Genomic DNA, 27,702 nt, shown 5'->3' on the forward strand with positions numbered 1-27,702 from the left:
TTCATTGGCAAGCTGCATGTGCGCGCTCGCGTGAGAGCGGGCAATGGCTCCCCCCCATCCGGCAACACGCCGCAACGGTACCAGTTACTACACAAAGAGAACAACACACAAACCCACAGGTTGGTACTTCCAGATCGACACAGAAAGAAGAAAAATGTGTATTTCCACATGTCGTGACAGTGCATCTACACAGTTAATATTTTCTTCAGTGGCTGAACGTACCAGTCTGTGTGTACGTGTGTTCATACGCTCTCTCGCCTTCACGGGAAAGCTGCGCACGAGGAGCGTGAGGCGGAGGAGCCGAACGCGACACGCGGGGAGGTGTGCTATTGGTTGGCGCCCATGCGGTGCGGGAGGATGTCCATGGGGCCCTGGTCCGAGTGCTGGATGGGCGGGATGTAGTAGCCCATGCTGCCCATGGGCAGGCCGGAGGGCGTGTACTGGGGCACGTGGTAGGACCCCACCAGGCCCGCCGCGCGCTCCGAGTCCTGGCCGTTGTCCTGGTACACGGCGCCCAGCGACACGGCCATCTTGGGCGGCGGCGGGGGGCCGTGGAACACCTTGGCCGCGGCAGACACGTGGCCGGGGGCGAGGTGGGGTGCGTACACGCCCCCGTCGCCCGGGTGCTGCAGGTACACGCTGGCCTCCAGCTGCTGGCGCAGCACCGCGCCGGGGGCGGGCGGCTGGTACGCTGCCCGAGCGGCCGCGCGCGCCCCCCCCGCCGCGCCGTCCGCGTCCCCGCGGTGGCGTCGCTTCATGTGCTTGTTGTAGTTGGCCCAGTTGGTGAACTCCCGACGGCAGTCTGTGCAGGCGTACGGCCGCTCGCCCGTGTGCTGCCGTCTGTGCACCTGCGCAGCGTGGTCGGGTCACGCACTCTCACGCAGCACACACCCATCCCATTTCAGTAGAGCACAGTACCACAACTTTAAAACTTAGGGTTTAGTCTTACTTGCTATGTTGGCTTTAGGTCATTTTTTAGTTTCAGAGTTTTATAAAAAATAATTACAGGCAAGAAAATAAGATGAATAACGATAAGACTGAAGTAACAGCGAAAATAAGTCACTTCACCGCCAAACACTGAAATGGAAGTCAATAACATTACAAAACTCGAAATGCAGCCAAATTAACTGCAATTAACCTCATTAAAGCAATCAAAATATGCAATTCATTTCATCTTTAGTTTAGGTTTTTAATGAAAAAAATCCTAAAATGTCATGAACGAGTTAAAAAAAAAAAAAAACATTACTTAGTTTCTATGGTATTTCAAAGTAAATTGAATAAAAGCAGTCTCTAGCTGTCACCATGCAGTCATGGGTAAAGGCCTATGGAGAAACTTACAAGAAAATGTACATGTTTAATGATTTTGAAACTCTTGACATTGCATTTTTTTTTATTGTTGAATGTGATAAGTTCCAGATTTTTGTTTAACTTACTCTCATCAATATATGTAGTAGTATTGTTTAATGTACACATTTGAAGTGTCTTAATAAAAATTTCTGAAGCAGTTGATCACATATTTGTGCGGAAATGTACTTATTATTACTAAACTTGTGTTTTAATTTTCAATGACGATACATAAAAAAATTCATTATTTTGATTTTTAATCACGAAATTTGCTTTTCTAAATACTAGAGCCCTAGTACCTGACATACACTGCCCAGCCATGTACACGTGATGCACAAACCACAGCTAATGTAGGTACATGCTCCTGAAACCCTGGGCAGGGCGCGAGGGAGCGGTACTCACGGTGAGGATGCCCTTGAAGCGGAAGTTCTTGCCGCAGAACTCGCAGGTGTAGGGCATGGCACCCGTGTGGATGCGGTTGTGCTCGCGCAGCGCGCCGCGCTCCCGGAACTGCTTGCCGCACACGTCGCACTGGTGCGGCTTGATGCCCGTGTGCAGCGTGGCGTGCTTGCCCAGCAGCCGCGCCGTCTTGAACCTGCGCGCGCACGTGCCTCTCAGGGCTCGCCACCTTCCCACACCTTCGGCCAAGCACTGGTAGCTCTGCTCTGGGAACTATTCACTCACTTGCAGGACCGGGCGGATCCCCATTTTTACCGGAAATACGGGAATACGTATTTCCAGAAACGTTGAGTGGTAAATTACTTTTTCCTGGTCACCTATTTTATTCCGGTAGCAAACACGACGTCCACGTGCCGAAATTGTTGTTGAACTATTTTCAAAGAAAGCACTGCACTCCAACATGAATCAACACACTTACACTAGAGCTGTGCCGGTATGGATCGGCAGAAGTCGATTTTGCCGATTTTTTTGTCGATCTGTGTTTCTGCACATTCACAATAGGCTTGTTAATTTGCAGCAAATATTAATGACAAATAAAAGTGTTTGCCTTAACCTAAAAAATCCACAAGTACCCTTTTCACTTTTCGTAGTCCAAATACTTAGAACTAGCATCATTTCTTAGCTACGTGTGCCAGCCGTACATATCACACTTAAAATTCCTATGTTTTAAAAACGTTCTTAAATTTAATGCATCATAAATAAATATATCACCAATACGATAAAGTTAGATAGGAACAAAAACTTGATTTATTCGGAGTATGGCTGCCACTACAAAAAACGGAATAAACCAACTGATTGAACTGCAAAATAAATGTTGGTAATATCGCGATGGAGATAATTCTTACTAAATTTACGTATAGTTTATAAAATGGAATATTTTATAAATATGGAGTAGACATGCATGATTTCAACAAAAAGAAAGCGCGGAAGCGACGACGCGAGGCGGGGAGCTCACCCCTTGCCGCAGACGGGGCAGTGGTGTGGCTTCTCGCCGGAGTGCGTCAGGATGTGGTAGTCCAGGCTGCCCTTGGCGATGAAGCTCTTCCCGCAGATGTCGCAGATGAAGTTGCGCTCGCCCGTGTGGATCTTGCGGTGCGTCTCCAACGTGTGCTTCGTCGCGAAGCTGCACGCACCAACCACCTCTCAGCGCTGAACGTAAAACTACTCTCACAGGGCACACACACAACTTGCAGGAACAGCAGAGTGCCTCTATCAAGTCAGTCCTGGTTTGTTTCCAAACCAGACAACCAATTGAAGGGCCACACTAATGACTGTCTGGCTGTTTCAGTCGATTTCCAGCACTCAAACAATTCAAGCCTGTTTTGAAACAAAAATCACAGCTATGAGGCTATGTTTTCTATGACAGTCGTAATATCTGTCCAATGTTGATGCAAAATGGCAGTGTGTTAGTGGAACGACGGTCACCCCTTTTTTTGTTGCCAGTAAACAAATTAGTGTCATTTGGTAGAAATACTGAGGTGGTAGGTCAATATAAATTACTCTCCCCTATGCTGTAAACTGAAACTTAAGAACTTTTGGTACTTATGAAGAAATAAATTTTCAAAAAATAATTTAGAATGTTTTATTTTACTTTCTTTTTTTTTAAAAATTGTCTAAGATGGAAATAACGAAAGATATAATAAAGATGTATAACTACATGTAGGCACAGCACAAAGAGCATGGACAAAGGCCAAAGAATCGCGTTTGAGGCGTTCATAAATAATACCGATTTGCACTGTGGTTGAAAAAAAAATACTACGTTCGAGATACTGAAAAAACTCCCATTATTGTAATTTGTTTTCTTGTGTTACAAAATCTATGACCAACAGCATGACGTTTTCAGAAACGGCGTCAAACATCTCGTGATAACAGCTGTATTTCAGGCCAAACTTCGTGTTTCATCAATACTGTTAGAATTTTGTTAACAACATTTTTGCGCAAATTTCGTAGTTCAAGAAAATACGGTGTCCCTACCCATTGTGTCATAAAAAAAATAAAGTTTTTTAAATTAGAAGTGTTACATTATTCATTGAAGTTTTGTCTCCCGACTGAAGCACGCAGGGTGCGAGGACCACTCACTCCTTGTTGCAGATGTCGCAGGGGAACTTGGGCTTGGCCTGGTCCGGCAGGTGGCACTTGGAGTGCAGGTACAGCGAGCTGAACTGCTTGAAGGCCTTGCCGCACTGCGGGCAGACGTGCGGGCGCGCGTCCGTGTGCACCGTGCTGTGCGACTGCAGCACCGTCTTCTGGGAGAAGCACTTGCCGCACTCCTCGCACCTGGCGGGAGCACGCCACACGCTACAGACTGCAGACGGTCGCCTCGTCTCGTTAGGGGTCGTCCATTGATCACGTGATGTTTTTTTTAGCAAATTTTTAACCCCCCCTTCCTCCCCCCTAGTGATTTGTGGTGAGGTTTTAGACTACCCCCCCCCCCCCCCCCCTCAAAATAAATCACATGTATTTTTTTTGGTACAAAATATTTTAAAAAAATTCAGATTAATTAATTAAATATAGGTATAATCTAATTTAATTCTGGAAAATTAAGCACAGCGATAAAAATGTCCAGACACACATTAAGGTTGCAGGTTTATTCTAACTGGCATAAAAATGATAAAGGAAAGGCTTATAGTTATATGTGATTTACGCATGTATTCAGCGCCAGAATCACAGTCTTACTGGCGACTGGCAAGCTGAGCCGGGTGGTTCATGTTGCGGCGGGTGTGGATATTGTCGCCTGGCTACGGCGAGTCAAGGTCACGCGTCGCTTTTCGGTTTAGTAGAAATCGGGCGAAAAAATAAATACATGTGATATCTCTCTACACCCCCCCTCCCCCCTTGTGATAATTTCGTGATTTTTTCCGACCCCCTCCCCCTTACCGCGAGGCCCGTATGAACATGTCATCCACGAGTAGGGACAATTTTTTTTTAGAAATTTACGATAAAACTGAAATAACACCGAAAAGCACGTCAAAGCAACCCCCCAACACCGAAATGCAAGTTATATCATGGAATTATACAGCATTTAACAAAAACTTAATTCAAATAATAAAAAAAAAGCAATCTTTAAATTTGAAATTCAAGGAAAGCAAATTATTTTCAGACAAAAAGTGTAATTTAGTGAATGGATCAAAAAAATATTAATTTCATTTGATTTGATAAATTGATTTTATTAAATAAATACTTAACCATAAATGCTCACTAACTTATTTTTATTGCTTTGAATGTAACTGCTTTACACCACTTTATTAAAAACTATTTTACCGTAAAAATGCAGCATAAAAATTTTACCCCTACATTGGTGGAGTTAAGTATTACAAAACAGCTTTAATAAAAAATAAATACAATAACATTGAAATCCTCTGTTTTAAAAAGAAATTGGACTAAAAACAAAGTCATAAAATCTTGTCTCTATAGATGAGCCTTCCTCAACCAAGAACTCAACACACCTCATTAAATCATTACACTCCCGTATTTCATAGTTAATCCACAAATAAAATATTTGCTGGCTGATATCTCTGATATCTGTGGGGACGTGTATTTACGCTAATAATTTTACTGGAAATATTGATATATTTAATAGCACTCTTGTGGCAACAATAATGAATGCTGAAAAAACTAACTGGCAGATGTCAACACTTAATATAAAATTTTTAACATGATCACAAGATCTGTTCTCAAAAATTTGGTTCGAGGCTTATTCAAAACAACAAATATTTTTTATTTATGGTTTAAATATTAGGGGTGTAAGACCTAATCAGGTTAAGAAGGTATTATTATTAACAATTTATTCACACGAGTTACCTCCTTCGGTGGTTCCCCAGTCCTTTAAACCAGATTTTACCGACTTTCTCTGACCAAAATATAAAATTTACATTACAAATAGAACATAAATATTAATTTATTTGCTCTGCAGCAATTTTTTTTTTGTAAAATTAAAAAAATATTTAATAAACAGGAAAAGTATACCTTGACCGTCCACTTGACTGATCTAGTTTACCCTACTCAAAGTAAGTGTTATACCCGGAATGCAAACGAATATTAAAGACTCCGCGGGTCCAGAGCGACGAGCCTGCTCGCACGGAGACGAGGGACGAGGGAGGGCGCGCCACGCACCTGAACTTCTTGGGGTTGCGGTGCAGCTTGACGTGGCGGGCGAAGCTGCGGTAGCGCGTGTACACCTTGGCGCACTGCACGCACTTGAAGTTGGGCGGCTGGTTGTGCTGCGTGTGGTGGTGGACGCGCAGCTCCTGCAGCGTGGGCAGCACGCCGGGGCAGTTGGTGCACTGCCACACGTAGCCATCCAGTACGGGCTTGGGCTTGCCGGCCGGCTTGGCCTCCTCCTCCTCGGGGCCCGGCCCGTCGTCCCAGGCGTCGCCCAGCTCGTCCAGCAGGTCCTCCGCGCAGTCGTCCGGGAAGCTGGCGTCCGCCTCCGCGTCGCCCGTCGGCCCCTCCTGCTTCACCTCCTCCTCCTGCCAGCACGCACGCCTCTGTGCTCAGCTCCCACCTCACACACGCGTCTCTACGCTGAGCTCCAACCTCACACACACGCGCCTCTACGCTCAGCTCCCACCTCACACACGCATGCCTCTACGCTGAGCTCCCACCTCACACACACGCGCCTCTACGCTCAGCTCCCACCTCACACACGCACGCCTCTACGCTAAGCTCCCACCTCACACATGCGCCTCTACGCTGAGCTCCCACCACACACGCGCGCCTCAATGCTGAGCTCCCACCTCACACACGCGCGCCTCTATGCTGAGCTCCCACCTCACACACAAACGCCATCAAACTTGTTCATAACTACCTAACACAGAAGAAATCTTTAGTTCTACATAAAAGCATTAACAGGTAAATACTTAGTAATGATGACACGTAAGATAAAATAACACTTAAAATTAGTATTCAAAAATTAAAGTTACCTTATACTTATGGTTGATAAGCATAACTGTAGTAAAATTAAATTCATTTAAGTTAAAATAATAATTTATGTTTAACAATGTTAGTATCTCTATTTATAATGGCCTGTAGGCTTTCTAGGCAGTTTTACGTTCTAACATTTTGAACACAATTATAATGTTAATTTATAAACGTGTGTTCACTACGACGAAACAGAAGAACACCACACCTTGACTTGGAGGAGCGCCTGCTGCTGCAGCTCTGCTTCCTCCTGCCTGTCGCGTCGTTCGCGCTCCTTGCCCTTGCGCTCCGCCTTGGCGCGCTCCCGGCGCCGCGCTCCGGCCCGCTGCATGCGCTTCACCGGCACCCGGCGCTTGCGGCGCGACGACCCGTCCGCGCCTGCACACCGATCCACCGCGCTCGCACGCCTCCACAGCCCGCAAGCACTTGCTTCAATAACTGACAACCCATTTCTAAATGTTGATGATGATGAGGCAAGATCAAGAGATGTTTAATATATGGCTACACCCGGTCCTCAATATAAGACTGTTTGATTTGCGCATTTTAGAAGTGACGACACTAATCAATTAGGGCATGAGTTCATGCATCACAGTAGTATAGTATTCATAGTAGCGCTCTTTCCCATTCAAATAATTTTTTTTTTTATAATTCTGTGCTGTAAATTGATTTTAACAGTAGCAGTGTATCAATCAAAAATGATAGTTCACAGACACACTTCAGTGGTTTGGAAACCAGTTGTTTTGATTTACATGCATTGGTATGGAATAAACGTATTGGATTAGCACTCGTTTTCCTGGAATGAATTAGGGTTGTTACTTCGAGGTGCAGGTGTACACTGTGGAGATAACACACAACACAACACGATCCATGACCAGCCATATTGCATCCAGAGAGGCCGGAGAACACCCACAAGGAGATACTGACCGTTCTGATTGGCCGCTGCCTCCTTGTCCGCCAGCACACACTCCAGAAATTCCGGAGGGCCCGTCGCTTCACCCGGAGCTGCTTCCTGCGCACACACATTGATGCGTCAGAGGCACTCAGCTTCCTGCGCACACACGACACATCGAAGGCATGCTCTACAGTGCATCCTCCACAATCAGCCATTATCACCACCACGGCAATTCACGACAGATCCCGGAGATGTCGGCACAGAGCATGCGTTGTCGTGGATGGGTTCCATCCACAAGACCTGTTTTGCGGCTGGCTTCCTCGGAGAGAAGTTTCCCAAACCCCCTCCCCTATTTTCCTCATATACACTCTCCATGAAACTGCTGGTTCGATTTCTCAACCCATACCTCTCTCGTAATCTGGACTTCAAGAAACTTGACAGTGAATGGTTGTACCGCACCTAGTGCAAAAATAATTTTTTTTTTTTTTCACTAATCGAAAGTTGCCATGGCAAGCTGGTTTACTTGGGGTACATCCTCCGTCCACCAACTGCTTTTCCTTTTCTTCATTGATCCATTGCAGTCCTCCAGGTGGCCAGGTTCGGACCTCTAGCCCTAGGGTCAGACCCCTAGCCCTGGTTCGGAAGTCTGAAGGCTCCTGGGTTCACCCCCGCCTGGCCGATGATGAGCAGACGCAGAGCTCGACCTCAACTGTAACTCACTATGACGGGCGGCGCCCTGGCCGGCCGGGGCGAGGACTCGGCGGGGCGGGCGGCCGGTTGCTCCCCCTCCAGCTCCTTCTTGGGCTCCTGCCCCGGTGCCTTGCGGTCGAACATCACCTGCAGCGACAGTTGGGCCCGAGACGTCGTCTCAAAGAAGTCAAAGTAGTGATTCAGCTTGGAGCAGCAATCCATGCACACCAACTTGGGCAGCGGGTCCTCTGGATACAGCTGCGGGCAAGCAACACGCCACGCTACAGTCCTGGCTGCAATCCACCTCAGCCTAAAATTAACTGTAGCAATAGCAAAACGTTCAAGCTACTTTATAGGAATAAAAAATTTTCAGATCTGCTAGCTTTAAAAATGTATTATTGCACTATAAGTTCTGCAAAATATCATTTACTAAGTAGTTTTCATAATCAAATCACAAAAAGTTTTGAAGTTTAAAAAAAGTCTACTCGTTTGGCGGTGTACTTATGTGTCAAATAAGAATTAGGTACAGTTATTTCAACATAACCTTTGTTGACTGTTGCTTAAAGACTTGCTTAGCAGCTAAGATATAGTATAGTGCTTAGTTTAAACTAGGTAGATAGATACATCATTTTATAGATTATTGATATCTTTATCTTTGATCTGCATAATTTCATTAGCTTTAACTTAATGTATCTGCATTTATGTAGTGAGGATGTGTAATACCTGAATGAATGTTACAATATTATTTGATTATGTTTTGCATAAAAAAAAACAGAATTATTTATAGTGATTAACAAATTAGAATGCTTCTTCTTTTAAAATTATTTTAAAAAATAACATTGTCATTAATGGTGGGATTTATATAACCAATAAAAATTTTAAATATCACCCAATTTACAACTAATAAAACGTGGAAATGCTAATAGTTAAAATTTCACAGACACCCGAAAATTAAAAACAAGTTGATTTCGGGGTATCAACACTTGTTCGTAAGCACTGAAATTAATTTTGGCTTACCCATATTTGTAAACATTGTGTGATTTTTGTTGCTAGGTTCAGCTTCTGCCCCTCATCTTCATAGATTTTGACGAAACATTCTCTTTCAAGAGCACAAAGGCGACATAATTTTAAACTACCCATATTTAACATAACAATTATTCACTTTTAAGCTTTATTTTGACACTCATGTTGATACACAAAAATACAAAACACACAAACACATTTCATTCCAAGTTAAAAAAAAAATAGAGTCTGTATAGTTTACTTATTTTTCTTATAGTCACTTACAATTCATAGAGTGCACCACCATACACATGTGCAATAGATCAATACAACCAAAAATTCTTTCATACTAATTTAGTCTAATCATAATCATCACGTAGATTTTACATTTAGGGTTTTCAGATAATAAAAAAATAACGCATTTAAAGTCCATTTTGTTACCAAAGTACCAAATTACATAAAAGAGACGTTGTGACTTATTCTAAAATAATTAACTCTAATAATAACACAGTAAATCTGTTTGCATATTATTTAATAATATTTTCAAATATAGTTAATGCGACAAGTTTTGGGATTCATAACATTGATTTTTGTCTGCTGCCGCTTCTGCACACAGAATATTTATAGCTTTATTTTGGTCAGTATAATTATCAAAATCAGCTGTTAGGGTAATGTGGGTGGGATGACGAAATCAGAATTTCTCCAGTCAACTTATAGCAGCAAAGTTCTATGTTTATTGTGTTGAAATAGTATATTATTTTTTACACATTATTATAAAAACACTTTGATATTTGGGGCAGTATGAAGAAGTGTTTGAAGGAGCATAATGACGAATTCGTCAATGTTCCCATTCTACATAAATATTATTGGGGAGCGCAGAAGACTACCATATCGGAATACTACGGTAATGGTTTTGTTCCGCCTGGCCTCTTCAAAAAGATGGAAAAGTACCATAATGGAAAACTGCCATACCCCCAAAGGACGGTGGGTAATTCTGCCATATTTTCTTATACACTCCATGGAATGAGTACAGCTGCTTCGCTCTCAAAGTAGTGTATAGAGAACGTCGCTAGGTAGTACTATTAACGCCCTAGCTGTTTCTTAGGTTAACTTAAAAGGCTACAGATAACGCATTTTACGGTTACTTTCTGTAGTTCCAGTCATAAATCAACTCAACAGATCGCGAACTAATAGAAACAAATGCTTCCAAAAATGGGTTATAGGAAGCGGCACTATATATTTATAACCACAATTTGTAAAAATAAAAATATGGTAGTTTTCAATTATGGCATTTTTCCTCCAGTTTTGACGGGGGCGATGGAAGACTGCCACACTGGAAAACTACCATAATGGTACACCTAATTTCGCCTGGGAGAGATGGAAACCTACCATAAGTTAAATCATGACCATACAGACCTAATACTTGAACGACATGAGTAAATTATGTTTATTGTCTTAGAAAGAATTTGTATAAATAAGCAGCATGCAAAGTCTTTCTAATTCTAATTAATGTTTGAACTCTAGGCCACTAGTTGAAATGAAATTTAATCTAGTGACCGAAAATACAATTCCCTGACAACCGACTGACTTGTCCCAGGCTTCTGTGGTATGGAGGGGCAGAGGGGAGGAGCGGGAGCGGTCCCCGAACAGGGGTCGCTGCCCAAGAGCAGGGGGAGGTCGGGCAGAGGGGAGGAGCAGGAGCAGTCCTCAAGCAGGGGTCGCTGCCCAAGAGCAGGGAGAGAGCGGGAGCGGTCCCCGAACAGGGGTCGCTGCCCAAGAGCAGGGGGAGGTCGGGTAGAGGGGAGGAGCAGGAGCAGTCCTCAAGCAGGGGTCACTGCCCAAGAGCAGGGAGAGAGTGGGAGCGGTCCCCGAACAGGGGTCGCTGCCCAAGAGCAGGGGGAGGTCGGGCAGAGGGGAGGAGCAGGAGCAGGAGCAGTCCTCAAGCAGGGGTCGCTGCCCAAGAGCAGGGAGAGAGCGGGAGCGGTCCCCAAACAGGGGTCGCTGCCCAAGAGCAGGAGCAGTCCTCAAGCAGGGGTCACTGCACAAGAGCAGGGAGAGAGCGGGAGCGGTCCCCGAACAGGGGTCGCTGCCCAAGAGCAGGGGGAGGTCGGGCAGAGGGGAGGAGCAGGAGCAGTCCTCAAGCAGGGGTCGCTGCCCAAGAGCAGGGAGAGAGCGGGAGCGGTCCCCGAACAGGGGTCGCTGCCCAAGAGCAGGGGGAGGTCGGGCAGAGGGGAGGAGCAGGAGCAGTCCTCAAGCAAGGGTCGCTGCTCAAGTGCAGGGAGAGAGCAGGAGCGGTCCCCGAACAGGGGTCGCTGCCCTAGAGCAGGGAGGGATAGGAAGGAGGAGCAGTACCCTCCAGAGAAGACGCTGTTTAAATAATACTGCTCAAGTATTTTACCACTTGTATTTACCCAGAAATACTGGGAAGAGCTTTCTGCCTGGCTTAGCTCAGCCAGAGTAAATATACAATGTATGTACATATTCATCAGGGAGGGCACATATTTACCCTTCCTGTGCATACATATTCGAATTACAATACTATTTACATTCACTTGTATAATTTAAAGGCTTCTTGATCCAACACTGGGTATTTACATATTTGTCCTGAATTAGGCTGGGCAGGTAGACAAAGTTTCCTTAATTTACATTCCCCTTTGTCTGCCATCTAGGGGCGGGTGGCGAACTAACTTACCTCCCCTTAGATTATGTAGGATGGGTGGCGCACTTGGGGCTTGTGCTATCATACCAGCCGAGGCCAAACTGGTGGACATGACACGACGGTTAATTAAGTAAAATATTGCATTACTATTTATATCATATGTTTAAAATGCCACGGCATATTATCACCATCAGGTGTATAGTCATCTATACTACTGAGGTGGTTATCCAATTGAGTTTATTTTAAGTAATATCTATCAAAAGAACAATAAAATTAACTTAAGCAATAATGATTTCACAAAATATATATTTTTTTACGTTACTACATCATTAATAATACCCACATTATGTTTCTGATGTGCTATTGGGATTCACTTTTTGTGGGCTGACTTAACTATTACCTTACTTCTTAATGGATGTGGTGTTGTTTTTGTCATGTTGGGGATGTTACAGGATTATGTTTTTGGCATGTGCTGTGAAAACCATTAGAAGAGTATTTTAACATATTGTTACGAACGTTAGCAAGGCCACGTCACGCGCAGGTGCAGAGCTAGCTGGGCTGCATCACATGCCGCCGTAACATGAAATGTGCAGTGCGCACCTGGGTCACCGCTTCCCCTCCCTCCAGACCTCAGCTCCCCGCGCGGCGCTGTTAGTTTGACATTCGAAACCTGCCAGCTGCGGAGTTACGCGAGTCACCGACACGTGTTTTCGAGAGATTTCTGCCGTCGGGACAGCTCGGAATGACACGACTGGCCCCGGCCGCTCTCGTGAGTTCTGGAATTGCTCCGGGGCCTATATATATATCCCCGAGGACGTCAGGGCAGGGAGTCTGAGAGTTGAGTAAAATTTCAGGCGGCAGCCTTCCCGCGGCGGAGCTTCCGGGGCGATAGTGCCGCGGGTGCGGCAGAGTGGCAAAGACTTTGGACGAAGGTTGAGGGCAGGGAGTGAGTGAGTGAGTGGAGTCGGGAGTTTTCCCGCGGCGAAGTTTCCGGGCGATAGTGCCGCGGGTGCGGCGGAGTCCCGAGCGAAGTTCCGAGCGAGGCGTCGAGTGGGATCTCGGTGAAGGGGAAGTGCGACGGCGGCGGCGGAGTCCTGCGTCGGAGGACCACGAGGGGTGCTGCGGCGAGAGTTGCGCCAGAGGTGCGGCCCAGCGAGGCGTGTGGATTGTGAGAAACGAGTGACTGGAGGAAGCAACATTTTTAAGTGCAATTGATTATTTGGCAATTTTATAATATTAAATGTAAGTGACATAAGTAGTGGCCATCATTAAAACTGTGTGATAAAAATCTTTAATTGGGCTATCCTTTACGAACCCGCAGTAAATCGTGACAATATAGATGTACAGGAAAAAAAAACAATTGCTATTAGGAATATATAAAAAAAATCAGAGCATTTCCAACCTGTGAACTGTGAATACGGAATTTTTGTTATACGTTACTTGAGAACGATTTGCTTTTGCTGTTTACGTTTTACTGATTAAGTAGTTGTTAAATTAGACCTATGTTAACTGCCTCAATGACTAAGCCTTGAAATAATTTTTATGTATGTTTACCACGGGAATAGCCTATTTCCGATATTATTTTTCTTCTTATTCTGAAATGCTTGCTTGTCCGTAAAAATATTAATAGCGCGGAGGTCAGTGCAGACGGCAAAAAACACCACAGTAGAGTAACAATGTGAAAGGAATTAGCCATGACCTACAGTACGGAACCATCCTATCAATTTTCTAGAAAATATCGGTTGGGCTGTATTGAGACTCACAGCTGTTGGTTTCACGTGAAACTTCTATGTCAGCGAGTCACTTTTAGTGTAATAGTTTAAAATAAAAACAATAAAAACGAGACATTGACTACATACTAAATTTTTTAATCAAAACCGACATTAAATGGTAGCTTACTATTCGTTTCTGTTTAACATTTGCATGTGATATGATAAATTAGATACCGAAAGCATAATATAAAAATTAATGTTTTCTGGTGAACAAACAATCTGTATTTCCCAGTGTTGTCAGTTCTCTATACAAAATCACACCAATCACCGCGCTATCACATCTGAGTTGTGAGCTACACTGAACAGAATTTTTTTTCCGAATCTAAATTAAAACTTAGTGTATTTGGGAGGTCTAGGTAAGGAAGACTTAAGAGCGTCTCAGGCCGAAGCCTATATAGTTAGGAAAATGTTAAAGCAAGATGATACAGACCTTTTAGTCAGACTTTCTGGTACCCATATGTTTCGCTGTGATTTTTAAGACGTTTCACATCAAAATGATATGACAATTACCAGTCGGGATTTGAACCTATGCTCTCTGGAATACGAATTAGTGTCTTACGACTCGGTCCATACAAATCGATAGTGTATCTTTTCTCATCTTCAGATTGCCTTGTAGTGATTCCTTATGCTACAGGCGTGAGTGTACGATTATTGCATAACAGTACAAATCCATAGTTTCAGACTAGAGAACTCCATGTAGGCTATCATCACATTTCTTGAAAAATTATTGACATCTAATATTGTAATTACAACTATTAAAATTACGGTCTCCAAAATTTTAATTAACGTCTTTTGAGAATATCGTGTACTAATGCGTGTAACTACATGTGATTTTGTTTATACATTTACCATGGGTGTAGACAGTATTTTTGGAAGGGGAGGGCAGAAGCCAGTCCTTCCTCCGGAAACTCTTTTACAAAGATAATGCTTGAAAATACATTTTTAGGTTAGTTGACGATCCCTAACTAACTTTTTAAATTCCTGCCATTGTAATTATTGAAAAATAAAATTCTTTGTCTAAATAAATCTGGCAACCCTAATTCCCCCTCCCCCCTTTTTTAACTACGCTCTTGACACTTTTTGTTACAGAAACAGGTTCTTTTGAATAAGCTTCTCTGCACTAATACCTGTGCCTTGTTAACAGAAGTGTAAACAAATTTACACATGAAACAAACAAAAATCAAATCTGTTTAAAGAAAGTCAGTATCTATGTGAATATAAACTAATTTAGTGTAGTTTATTAAATAAAATTTCCACTGACAAACACATTTTAAATAATAGGTAAATTAATTCAAGATGATGTAGTCTCGGACATACGCCATTACTCATTAAACTGTATGTCAGTCTGTGCCTTAAGAAGAGAATAGATCTCTTTACTGAAACACCGCAACTGTTCTCTTAGGAATCATATACTGTGTTAGTCTGCGCTCCTGTGCATCTCTGTATAGCTTTTTTTTTTCTTTCAATTTTTATCTGTTAAGTTTCATCTTTGAGTTATTCTGTTTGCTGTTGTGCATCGTAAATAAATGGAACAGAAATATTCAATCAAAAATACATATTTGTACATTTACATGAAAATAATTGTATAACTACAAAATAGTGTTACCATTTATGCTTCGTGTTGCCCCAGTAACTCCAATATTTAGTTATTTGCAAACAGTTCTTTGAATAGGTTTCCAGTATTAGCTGCGCAAGTTAAGCACGGTAAAACCAAAGAAAGCCAAAAGTAATATAAAAAAAGTTAATTTTCTGTGGGTTTAAAACCAAATAAATAAAATGTTTATACAATAACATTATGCTTGTAAGCACACACATATTTTAACTAAACACACTCTTTTAATATCTAACATTTATTTCAAAATAACTTTACCTTCGACAGTGCAAGCTCTTACATTAGTTTTTACTGGTCTATATTTCTATATAATTATTGAACAGCGGGACTATAAGTTTGTTTGCAGAAAATCAACTAAAAAATTGCCAGACTAGTTATTTAAATTATATTTCACTGTTATGAAATTACATAATTCATGCTGAACGAACAACATAAGAACACATAAATTTGTTCGTTACCGAGGTTAGATGTTACTGCACGTACTGCAAGTGTTAAAAGCCACACGAAACTACAGTAAACTCTTAGAATAACATCATATCAGTGTTAAGAAGACTGCAAGTATCCGCTCTACCACTCTGGTTCTGGGGTAGAGCGCCTGCCTTGTGACTTGTAGGACCCGGGTTCGCGCCCCGGCTCCTCCAAGGCGGATTGCCCAGAGTGAATGGTGGCATTTTCTCTGGTAGGAATACAATCCCTTGTAACAAGTCAGGCTACCAAAGAAACGGTGGGTGGAACAGAAAAAAACCTTCCAGGTGGCTTCCAAATGGGGAGCCCGTTTCTTTTCTTAGGGCTCCCCATGCGGTAGCCATTCCGGGGGTTTCTCCGGGGGAACGGAGTTTTGCAAAAAAAAAAAAATATTTTTTTTTTTTTTTTTAGTTTTGTAGCGTATTAGTTTTTAGTATCTGTAACATGTTATAAATAAAGGTCAAACAAAATTTAAAACATTTTCAAAAATTTTGTCTTTGAACATAAAATATTATCTATATTAAGTGTGTATCAGTCAGTGAGTGGTTATATTTTTATTTATAAATATATATTTATATTTATTGGTATATTTCTTCTTGAAGTCTTATTGACGGTTAAATTTTAGTCAAAAACCTTTGTTATGTAGTATTTTAGAAGTTTTAATATTTATAGGTACATTAATTTGATTCCTAAAAATATTATTTCTTTAATACACTTTTTTTTTTATATGTGCGTGTACCAGTATAAATCCAGATGTAAATAAAATATTCTTTATTTCAACATGAGCAAAGCCTTTGATACTTTCCAACATAATGTTATGATTAAAAAATTATCAATTTTAGGCCTCGTCAATGTTTTAATTATCTTACAAATTTACGATTTTCATTCAAATTTGCATATGCAATTTCATTGTATTAGATGTTCCGCAAAGCAGTAGTTTATCTCAACTACTATAATCTTTAATAAATGATATTCCAACTGAAATTGAGCAAGATAATATGCTGATTATATATATACATATGGGAAATATGTTTGTGAAACTTTTCAGCTGTCCGGATCTGATTTTCAAGTTAACAAACGTCCCTGAATTACGAAAGCATTTATTGTATAACCTTTAGTCAAAAAACGAATTTAATCAGAATTATCACATAGTAGCTAAGTAACCTTCCAGTTATATTGATGCCAAACTTTTTTTTTCCACCAACATGTAGATAATATATACTATTAGCAACACATGAAGATCTTTAGGTCTTATTAAATTTAAAACTTTCTTATCATCAAATGACTTTATTTAGAAAAGAATTGAAAATATGCAAAAATAGTTCTTAAATTAATATTTAAAAATTTCAGGCATTTAAATTATTTTGAAAATGCTACATTCCTATATAATCTATTTGAATTTTCTGTTTATTAGACGTTCGATCAGTGATGTGCATTTTATTACCATTTTTGTTGGTCCAGACATAATGACTCGGTTTGGATTAAAAATTCCAACTTGCAATTACAGAATTAGTGTGACACTTTCAAAACCATTAGTAACTATAAAATGTGTAAAAAATTATAACTCCTTTTGAGTAATGTACAAATATTCATTGGTAAAATTTTTGTAATCTGTATATTTATTTAATACATCATTTTAGTTTCGGTTTAAGATTTTTGTGAAAACCGAAGTGATCAATTGGTTAACATGAACTTTATCAATCTTTATCTATCTGTGTATTGTATTGTTTCGTGTTTTATCGCATTGATGTGTATCACTGTATGTCTTGTGTTTTTGTTGTTATTTTATGTCATAATTCGTTTATGGGTGCTGTAAGGCACAAAAAACTGAATTTCAATTTGATTTAACAGTTTTAATGAAGCAGGATATTTTGCTACGCATAGTAATATATTTTTTATTTTTTAATTAAAAAAATACTTAAATTTATTTTTGAAAGACTGCAAGACTGAAGCTACATGAAATGAGTTCTTGGTAGCCGTGAAGCTGAGGGTCACGCTTGTGCCAAGAGCATTGTAGGTACACCACAATTACCTCTCGGCGTAACTCATCTAGTGAACTCCAATGTCAGTGTAGATACGGTTACAACCCAACACGATCCCGGGTAAACCATATGTGCGTAACTGACTGTGCAAACTAAAAAATCATTCCATTCAAAAGTTTGATGAGTATATATTTAAGTCGTTTTTAGTACTATGTGGCCGAATGGAGTCTCAGCGGTGACCTAGTGTGCAGAGAAACTCGCTTACACCAAACTTTACCTCTTGACATCACCTGTAATCTATCGTCATTGACACCTCCATTTCGGTCATTTGTATTACCTGTTTTATATTTAAACTATTTTGGATATTAAATATATTTTTATTGAAAATTATTGTAATTTTGGAGTGTGTGTTGGGGGAACGAAATAAAACTTACATTTATTGTGTTGTGGTCGTGTCTCGTGATTTTTATTTAAAACAATTAATGTTTTACATGCGATATCAAAAGATTTGAATAACTTAGTTTTTTAATAAATTGTTGCTGATAGTGAAGCTTGTACGCGATGAAGATGGCGGCGGGCGAGCTCAGCGCGCCAGGCGGCGGCGGCAGGAACTAGCTGGGCGGCCATGGCGGGCGAGCTCAGCGCGCCAGGCGGCGGCGGCAGGAACCAGCTGGGCGCGCCCGGCCGAGGCGAGCCAGTTGCAGCGAGGCGGCCATGGCGGGCGAGCGTGTGCGGTTGTCGCAGGTGGGGCTGGCGGCCCGCAGCCCGGAGGGCCACGCGGCGCGAGGCATGGCCATCAAGGGCCGCGAGGAGCTGTGGGTGGAGATACAGGCGAACACGTTCCGCAACTGGGTGAACGAGCACCTGCGCGGAGCGGGGCTGCGCGTGGACGACCTGGCCGCGGACCTGTGCGACGGCACGGCGCTGTGCGCGCTGGTCGAGACGCTGCAGAAGCGCGCCCTGCGCCCCGCCTGGGTGCGGCGCCCCGCCAACAGGCACCACTGCCTCGAGAACGTGTCGGCCGCCCTCGCCGCTGTCGCCGCCGACGGCGTCAAGCTCGTCAACATCGGTGAGTCGTGCCGGCCGCCACGCCTGGAGCGACCTCCCGGGAACCGCTGCACCGCGCCGTGCGAAGCCAGTCCACTACTGCTCGGTGCCAGTGGACACACGCCACTGCGGTATTGCACTGATTGCCATGGAAAAAAAAAATTCAAGAACGCAAATCAAGAATTAAATATGAAAAAGTTACATCACAGAGAACAATCCTTAATCAGCTGATGTCAAACAGATAGATCCAAAGATGTACCTAAACAGGTATTATGGACAACACGACGACAACACCGGTGAACACAGTAAGTTTCCTATCACAAAACAGTTGCAACGTTTCGGGAACTGGCGTGTGCTCTCGTCATCAGGCACAAACAGACCAATATTAGACACTTGATTTGTATAGGTTTTTGACATCAGGAGATTTAGGCTTTTTCTCTGGGTTTGTGTTTTCATTTTTTATTCTTAGTTTGCATTCTTGAATTTTTTCCATGAAAAACAATGCAAAACAGCAAAAGTATATGTCCAAAAAATGTATTAAATCAAAATTCCCCATTGCAGGAATCATTTAAAGATCGGGCATTATATCGAGGAACCGGACAAATTGGCGGTTTCATTTCGCGATAGGCTAGAATCCAAATGTGTTTAACATTTTTGCCGCTTCAATGATTAAACCACAGTTTACCTGAAAGACTCTTGAGCCAATGAATAACCCTCAACCAAAGAAGTATCAAATCACAGGCATCCCAGATAACAGGTGTCACGAGTCAGTGGCCAATTAACGGGTGTAGTTTTGCTGAGTACATAAATGATCGTGGAGTATATCCTAGAGGTCATTGAAACCACGAATGTTCCTAGTCCCCAATTATAGCGGGATGTCGACTGAGACAAGTCGGGGGGTGGCTGCTGTCGAACCCCTTGACCCCTACCACGGGTACGTCTTATGGATCACTGCCTCCGAAGAGACTTACGAACTGAGTTGAGCGTAGGTTTATCATCTACGTAGCCTCCAAAGAAGTTCGTACTAAGCCCTGCCTGAGAGTAATGACTAGGGAATGGAAAAATTCGCGGGTTCAGTGACCGCCTGTATATTAGGGCAAACTTCGCCTGTTCATTTGTTTTGGATTCGATACGTTGATTGAGGGTTTATTATTGGCCACGAGTCCTCCACATCAAGAGTGAACCTATGAAAGAAGCAGCACAAAGGTACAGTTACATGAATTGTAGCCTATCACGAAATTAATCCGCGGATTTTTTTTTTTTTTCCTGTTTCTAGAAATGACATGTTGCATTACCAGGGATGGTACCGACATGTAAGGGTGAACGTAGAGGGGTGGATGGGGGAGATATAGCTATAAAAATTCCCACCAACAAAAGGACATAAATTGAAAGCAAAACGGCGGGCAAATTTGTTCTATTCACCCCCCCCCCCCTTTTATTTTTCCCCCGAAATTAAATTCTGCGTACGCTCTTATACCGACATGCTTTGGAGTCCTTTACCAAGGCTGCCAAACTTTAATAAGGACCAGTTAAAAAAAAAAAAAAAAAAAAAAAGTATAACAAGCCGATTTGTGACATGAACGTTCTTTTCAGATAAAATAAAAAAATCAACAATTTTCCCTGATTGCCATTTTGCGTAGTAACAAACCATATCAATAGCGAACTGATATTTACATCAGTAAATAGCTATTATCAGCTATTACGTAGCTCGCCCATCGACCATGCAGCGGCTGAGACATGCCGGATCATGTGCCGGCGTCGCTGGAAGGCAATACAGAAAATTACATACTTATATGATTTTAGCCCAACGCTTTCACAAAAAATCTACGTCGCGGACACTAACTGCGCCTTTCTCTGGTTTTTTATTTAATTTTATATATTTTAATTTTGTTTTATTTGTTTAGCATTTTCCATATTATGTTTTTAAACTTGCGTTTTAACAGGTTTTAAAGTTTAATATTTGGAATAAAAAAAAAGTAACCGAGTCACACAAGGGTTATTAATGACGTACGGTAACTCGAAAATATATTAAAATAAACATTAACGCGAAAAAAAAAATAGTTTTGATGATTTATAATAGCGTAGCGTAATTGACTGTCAAACTAATTAACATTTAGAAGAGGAATTTTCTCATAAATATAAGCCTTCTAGTCAGTTGGCAGCATCCAGGTGGAAAAAATAGTACGACGCATATGCGGTGTTGCGGAACGTTGTCTAGTTGACGGATGAACGGATGTCGGACGGACGCGACTAATCTTTGCGAGTCCACCTTGACGGCATTGAACAATGCACCAAGCACCATGCACCATGCACCATGCAGTGACCTCGAGTGCAGCGACGCAGTCTCGCGCGGGATCGAGGGGCGACCGCCACTGTTCCACACGGGAAGGAAATGAAGGGAAACCTGTTTTTTTGTGGTTTTCACTTTCGGAACTCACCTTTCCCGCCCCCCGAGCAGCGAGCACTAGCCGCTTGCTGCGATCCGTCCACCGAGTACCGCAACCGCGGAGTGGAGTGTTGTTTGCTTATGAAAATAAGATACCTGTTTCATTAAAATCAAGCTGTGCCGTTACATGACTTACGATTCCACGCACAGAAAGTGACCTATTATTTTTTTTAACAACATTATAATTCTATTTAGTGTTATTCGTTTATTTCCCCGATATTAGTACTCTATGTTTATGTTTTGGTGTATCTACGTGTGCTACACTCTATGAAGTAGCACGAACTTCATGGAACACAATAAGCTAGACCCCTCTAGGGCACAATTGACTTTAACGGCATAATAGATTTTCTTCACGTATTTTGTATAACAGTGTGTTCATTGTTAGAAATTATCATTTTAAATTTAACGTATTTTTGTATCTTCATACATATTGCTGAAAGTCAGTTGTTATTTTTAATGTGTAAAATTACGTTAACTTTTTATTGTTTCGGCCAATGAGAGGCCAGGTTACAAAAGTTGATAGTTTTAGAACTTCTAAATAGAAAAGAGAGTTATGTAATGTAGCGGCATATTGAAACGCAAGGGGCGTAATCCCTTTTATATTCATCCATATTTCTAGCTATAATAGGCCATCTGAGTGTATGGATGTGTTAAATCTGCGTAATATTAAATGTATGTATTAATGAAAGGGCATATCTGGAAAGATATGTAAGTAGGAGTGCATAATATATAACGTGAGTAAAAACTGGTCCAATTTCGCATCGTACGAGACATTGTTATAAGCTAATGTGCTAGTATTTTCTCTACATCTCAAACTATTGTAAAATTTGAGAACAGATTAACATCATAAAGACTTATATTGCAATCCTCTTAATCGTCACGCATACACGTCAAAGTCAATACCTAGAGGTGATACGAGAATGGAATTTCATGTTTTCTATCGACACAACAATAGAGCTAAGCCGAGGTACAATTTTATAAATTAAATATTTAAATAATAAACCTTATTTTATCAGTTTTCTGCGATTTATGAGTGTGAGAACATGCGCCATTATAAATTGAACTCTATGAACCATTGTTAGTGACACATGTGTGCAACCTATTTCTGCTTGTTTTAAGTACATAATCGATACCACCTGCCAAACCAGGATTTTCAATATTATTGTTTTATTAAATACTTTCTTTTAATGAAATTTTATTATTAATAAGTCTTGCGCTTCTCATACCTATAATCCTTATCTTTCGTTTAACCTACATAATGAATACAAGTTAATATTTTTTATTGTTGTTGTTTTCATTTGTTTTTCTTGTAACAAAGTGTACTTATATGTTTTATGTGTGTCACCACCTCCACCAGGTGTATATGCATAAAGTAAAACTGGGCCACATACTCAATACACTGACTCCACATAACTAAAAAAAAGTAGTGGCTATAATAAAGACCACTACAGAGAGTGGCTTTAGTACAAAGCTTTTACAATAATTGGTACAAGGGCTAGATAATATAATTTAACGTTTTTAATTTGCTTATGAAAATAAGATACCCGCTTCATTAAAATCAAGCTGCTACAATAAATGGTACAACAACCCTCCAGGCTGTCATGTCTGAGCGCGTCAGAGCAGCTCCGGCTGTCAGCTGTCAGTTGTACTGGCCTGGTGGCTGCGTGACAGTCTTCCTGCCGTCAGGTTCACGCCAGTAGTGTACCGCGCTGTTGCCATCGTTACCTTGGCGCGACTTACAGAACATTTGTATTTAATTTTCCGTTTCGTGGTCCCTACAACCTGAAACCCTGAAAACACCGTCAACTCAAAAGTTGATCCTGTAACTTATTATGGACACCGTATTTGACGTAATTTTACTCGAATTACTTCCAGGTTCGTGTAGGATATAATATAGAGAAGGCAAATTTGGATTAAGTTCTTTAATGGATAAAATTAGACAATTGGGGAGGAGGGGGTAGGTTTTTAAAAAACCTGAAGGGAAAAAACACCTTATCTCATTTGGAAAAAATTAAAACAAATGCATCTGTTTAAGGTTATTATATTTGCTTAGAGTAAATAAAATAAATCGAAAGTTTTTTTATACAATCAACTTTTAGCGCAAGAGGTTAAATAATTATGGGTTGAAGAACACTGTTACAAATATGTTAAAACTTTATAAATACTACCTATACTACAAGGGGATGACTACAATTAGGTCATAGACCAAACCTTCTAAATATTACCAAAAAAAATTATCTGAAACTTTTTTTAATAACTGCAACCCTGAAAGTAAGGGGTGAACCAATTTTTTGAGTGTTTAGCTTACGGTATTAAATGCATCCAGATTGTTACCAAATAAATTTGTAATGAAAAATCCACTTGCGCCTGTACGCAGATAGAAAGTAACTTTTTTCTTTCGGCATTAATTCAACTTTCCATGACCTATTTTTTTCTGTAATAGTTGTTGCACTAGCTACATTTAACAGCTTCACTTTCATGCTAAGCTGTTAATTAATTTACGCTGCCTAGTTTGTCATTCAAAGACAGTTGTGAATTCTTTAGGAGAAAAAAATCTTTTTCTTCTAAAGTTTTGCTCTCAAATATTTTACGCAATTGTTGCATGTGTAGTAGAACCACGGTATTATATTAATTTGTTATTTTACTGGTTTTAGTTCATTTAAAAGTATTCTTCAAATATTTATTTTGTCTATTAAGTGGTGTTTGTATTGTTGTTGACTATAATTAACTAGCCATACTTTAACCTTCATGAAAATTAGAAAAACGTAATTATTACTGTGTGTTAATAAAATAAAATAATTATTGTTAAAAGTTTATTTTTTTATAGTAATTATTGTTACGCCATTTTATAAGGATGCGTGCGCACGTTATAGATGGAACACTGGGTTTTGTTTAATTTTAAGTCCTACAACCACAGCAAATTTTGTCACTGTAGCAAAAATGTGTAAAAAATAAAGATGTTATTCCTAATTATTTTAATGACATAATTTTTGCTACAGCGACAAACATCATTTAATTAAACGTATTCTAGACGCCCAGTATTATGTATTAAATAGTTTGTCTATTATTAAAAATAACAATGCTGTTCAGCTCACGTATATCAGCCTTGTGAAGCACTTTAGATCATTAAGTGGTAAATCACTTCGTACAGATATCCCACAGATACGTTAAACTAAATGTCAGCGTGGCTGACTGTAGGTGACTAGGTGACTGTAGGCGCCGTGAGCGAGTGACGTCACCAGGCTGCCAGCGCCCGCCGGCAGCATGTGAAGCGGGCGGAGTTGCGCAACGCCTGCTTCACAGCTCAGCGGCCCACGCCGCACGGGAGAAACTCTCTGGCCCGCGGCCCGCCCGGCGCCATATTTGTGCATACCGCTCTCTCTCTCTCTCTCTCTCTCTCTCTCTCTCTCTCTCTCTCTCTCTCTCTCTCTCTCTCTCTGCTACAGTGTCGCGTAAAACCCTAGCTTCCTGGTTTCCAGAGTCCCCCGCCAATCAGAGGATCACATAGTCCGCTCATTTGGTAGCGCGTCAACTCGTAATCACCGTCTCTGGACACTTGTTGAAGAACATTATGTCCATAAAAAGAATGTCCGGTTATAAATCTTAATAGTATGAACTGTAAAATTAGTAGAATGTCTGTTCAAGATCACAATCGTAGAATAACTCTTTAACAGTTTTAAATAAGCGCATGCGTCGAGTACTGCTTTGTTGTTTTCTCGCTTGCAGTGCAACCTATGTTGAAAGAATGGTTCTTTCACCAATCATGGTTTCAGTTTATTACCAATCATGGTTTCAGTTTAGTCGCATTTCCAGGGGGGCGCAACTGAATAGGCGGAATATGGCCACAAAAAAAAAACTGCTGTTGAAATGCCATCATCAAAAATTAATTTTTAAATATAAACAAAACATTGAAACTTCTTAAAAATAATGCCTTAAATAAAAAGAAAGTATTTTTACAGACATTATTAGTTCGGAATTAACGGAGTGGCGTAGTGACTATAATTGCAAACTATAATACTTTTGAAAAAAAAAATGACAATGTTGAATTATCCTGGTAGCAATGAAATAAGCATGGCTGTCATGTTCACATAAGCAGATTAAAGTTTTTTTTTTTTTTTTTTGCGATTGAAAATGATGTTATGATGATTACTCAAACTCTTAATCTGCGACTATGCAGTTTTTTTTAAAAGTTTTGAAACAAAAGATGAAGCACTTTAACATAGTGTTTTGGTTGTTCCGTTTGGAAAATAGATGATTAGGAACATTTATGGTGAATTATTCCCAGCAACCAACGACAAAAAAATATATATCACGATAGTCAACATTTTCTATCGAAAAGTGATCGACTGTTAGTTCGCTGGTTTCCAAAGAAAATAAAGAGCGTTAGTTATATCTTGGGACCGGAAAAATTCGCAGTTTCGGTGACCCCTATGATAGACTCCACGATCCTCTACGTACGCGGGGGAAATTACACCAGCTCATTGGCTACTGACTCGTGACACCTGCTAACTGGGATGCTTGTGATTAGATACGTCTTATGTCGAGGGTCATTCATTGGCTCACAGTACTCCAGGCAAACTGTGTTCCAATCACTGAAGCGGCGATAAGTTACACGCACTTGGATTCTAGCCTATCGCGAAATTAAACCGCGAATTTTTCCGGTCTCAGGTTATAGCACTGAATTGCGAGTCTGTTTATCTTCCTCGCTGTGCGCGCGCTTCTATCTCCCTCCTTGCTCTATGGAGGACGGGCGCTGCGCCGGCGCGGGGCTCGAAGCCGGGGTCTCGGCCGTAACGGCGCGGCCCCGGACCGGCTCGTCAGGTCACGTGGTGCTGCGTCAACACCCCCCCCCCCCCCCTCCTCCTTCCCTTCCTTCCCAGGACAGAGGCGCAGCTGGCCTGCGTGGTTCTTGTTGCCGGTCCTGCATCGAGGCGCAGATGTGCGGGGTCGTAACCGACACGAGCCATCTCACCAGGCGGTCTGGGCCTGTTTGCGTGCAACAAGCGGACATCTCGATTCCCTTCGCCGTCTTGCCATCTCAAATATTTCTGATACCGCTTCTTTGGCTTCTTGTTGAGGTCAACAACTTGTGAACTGGTGTGGTTTTCATGTGTTTGAAACGAGATATAGAAGGTCTGGGAGATGCGGTTTGTGTCGTGACATGCCAAAAATTGGGGTCAATAGTTCAAAATTAGAAGTATAGCAAAAACAAAAGGTGGAAAAATCCAAGATGATGGGGTCTCTAAAAGGCCTAGGCCACATACGGTGTGCAGAATTTTTATCCGCCATACAATGTTATTTACGGTCACCGCTCAAATCTCTTAGTTGCCCTATGCACGACGAGAAGTCTGCGCGCCAGTCTACAGCCTTGCTCTTAGAGGCGACACCGCGCTGTAAGAACCAGTGAGCGTAGCACCTACTAACTTGCCTCACACAACTACACTCCTGACTAGGTGGGCTCATATGAAGCATAGTTTTGGAGTTTCTGCGGAAAGGATAGATGGATCATTAGCCGTCAGACGTGAAGCCGTTTTTTCCCCATATTTTTCTTCTGATTTTCACGTACCAGTATGGCGAACGCTTGTTTATATTTGTCTCTCTTGTTCTAGTCTGCTTTATTAACAATAGTGGTTTACTGTTTGGAAGAAAATCATATCAAAACATTACTGTTTAATATGTTTATATATATATATATATATATATATATATATATAGTCCAAAACGAATCTTCATAATACAAAATTTAATGATATGAGTTGTCATAATCTCCAATACAGTTACAGCTGATATATTTGTAGACAAACGGCCGCCATTTGGTACGTGTTGTACCCTGGAATCCCCTTCCCATTTTGGCTTCACCCCCCACGCATAGAATCGGACCTTATGCTCCATCTGTATATTACCCTCATCTCTGGTTATATATGGTTGGCAGACAATGAGACAAGATTCCTTCCCCCCCCCCCCCCCTCTATCCCTTACTACCGTGAATGATATCGTGGCTCTGCCCTCCGCGTCTATTGGCGGGTTTCAGCAGTGGGCGTGGCGCGCCGTACATAGCCACGGGACCAGGTGGCGACCTCGACGCTCTCATTGGCTGTGGGCGTCCTAGCTTTAGTGTTCGCTTGGTGACCGAATTTACGTCAGCAGGAGTTCAAAACTTATTCTTGTTTTCAAATTACGTATTTGTTTACAATTGTATCTGGGAAACTTCCAGTGAGAAACATTTTAAAAACTCAAGTTACGTCTGAGGCATTTTATAATTGTTTTCATAGAAATAACACGCGAGGTCTAACATTGACGCTCTTAAAATATCTGTACGTTGTTACTTGTGTTAATGTGAAACAAGTGTATGCTCAATGAGGGCGACGGAATACTACCATAACGGAAGAATACCATAATGACAGTATTCCGC

General features: G+C 41.4%; 2 protein-coding genes across 2 annotated transcripts in view; one reads left to right on the top strand and one right to left on the bottom strand.

The window, feature by feature from the left end:
* Positions 1–232: 232 nt before the first annotated feature.
* On the bottom strand, positions 233–9,543 carry LOC134536203 (zinc finger protein 792-like). The gene is made up of 9 exons (XM_063375856.1): positions 9,323–9,543; positions 8,336–8,563; positions 7,648–7,732; positions 6,932–7,101; positions 5,917–6,272; positions 3,883–4,080; positions 2,759–2,926; positions 1,747–1,939; positions 233–848 (listed from the first exon to the last, which is right to left on the bottom strand). The coding sequence occupies exons 1-9, from the start codon at positions 9,452–9,454 to the stop codon at positions 327–329; spliced, it is 2,052 nt and encodes a 683-aa protein (XP_063231926.1). The 5' UTR covers positions 9,455–9,543; the 3' UTR covers positions 233–326.
* An 8,971-nt stretch (positions 9,544–18,514) lies between these two features.
* The window catches only part of LOC134536204 (filamin-C), a 131,697-nt gene continuing 122,509 nt past the window's right edge, over positions 18,515–27,702 (top strand). The window contains 1 exon segment of the mRNA XM_063375857.1: positions 18,515–18,866. Coding sequence (XP_063231927.1) covers positions 18,587–18,866 — 280 coding nt within the window. The 5' untranslated portion in view covers positions 18,515–18,586.

The sequence above is a fragment of the Bacillus rossius genome, chromosome 10, assembly GCF_032445375.1.
Source record: "Bacillus rossius redtenbacheri isolate Brsri chromosome 10, Brsri_v3, whole genome shotgun sequence".
Lineage (NCBI taxonomy): Eukaryota > Metazoa > Arthropoda > Insecta > Phasmatodea > Bacillidae > Bacillus > Bacillus rossius.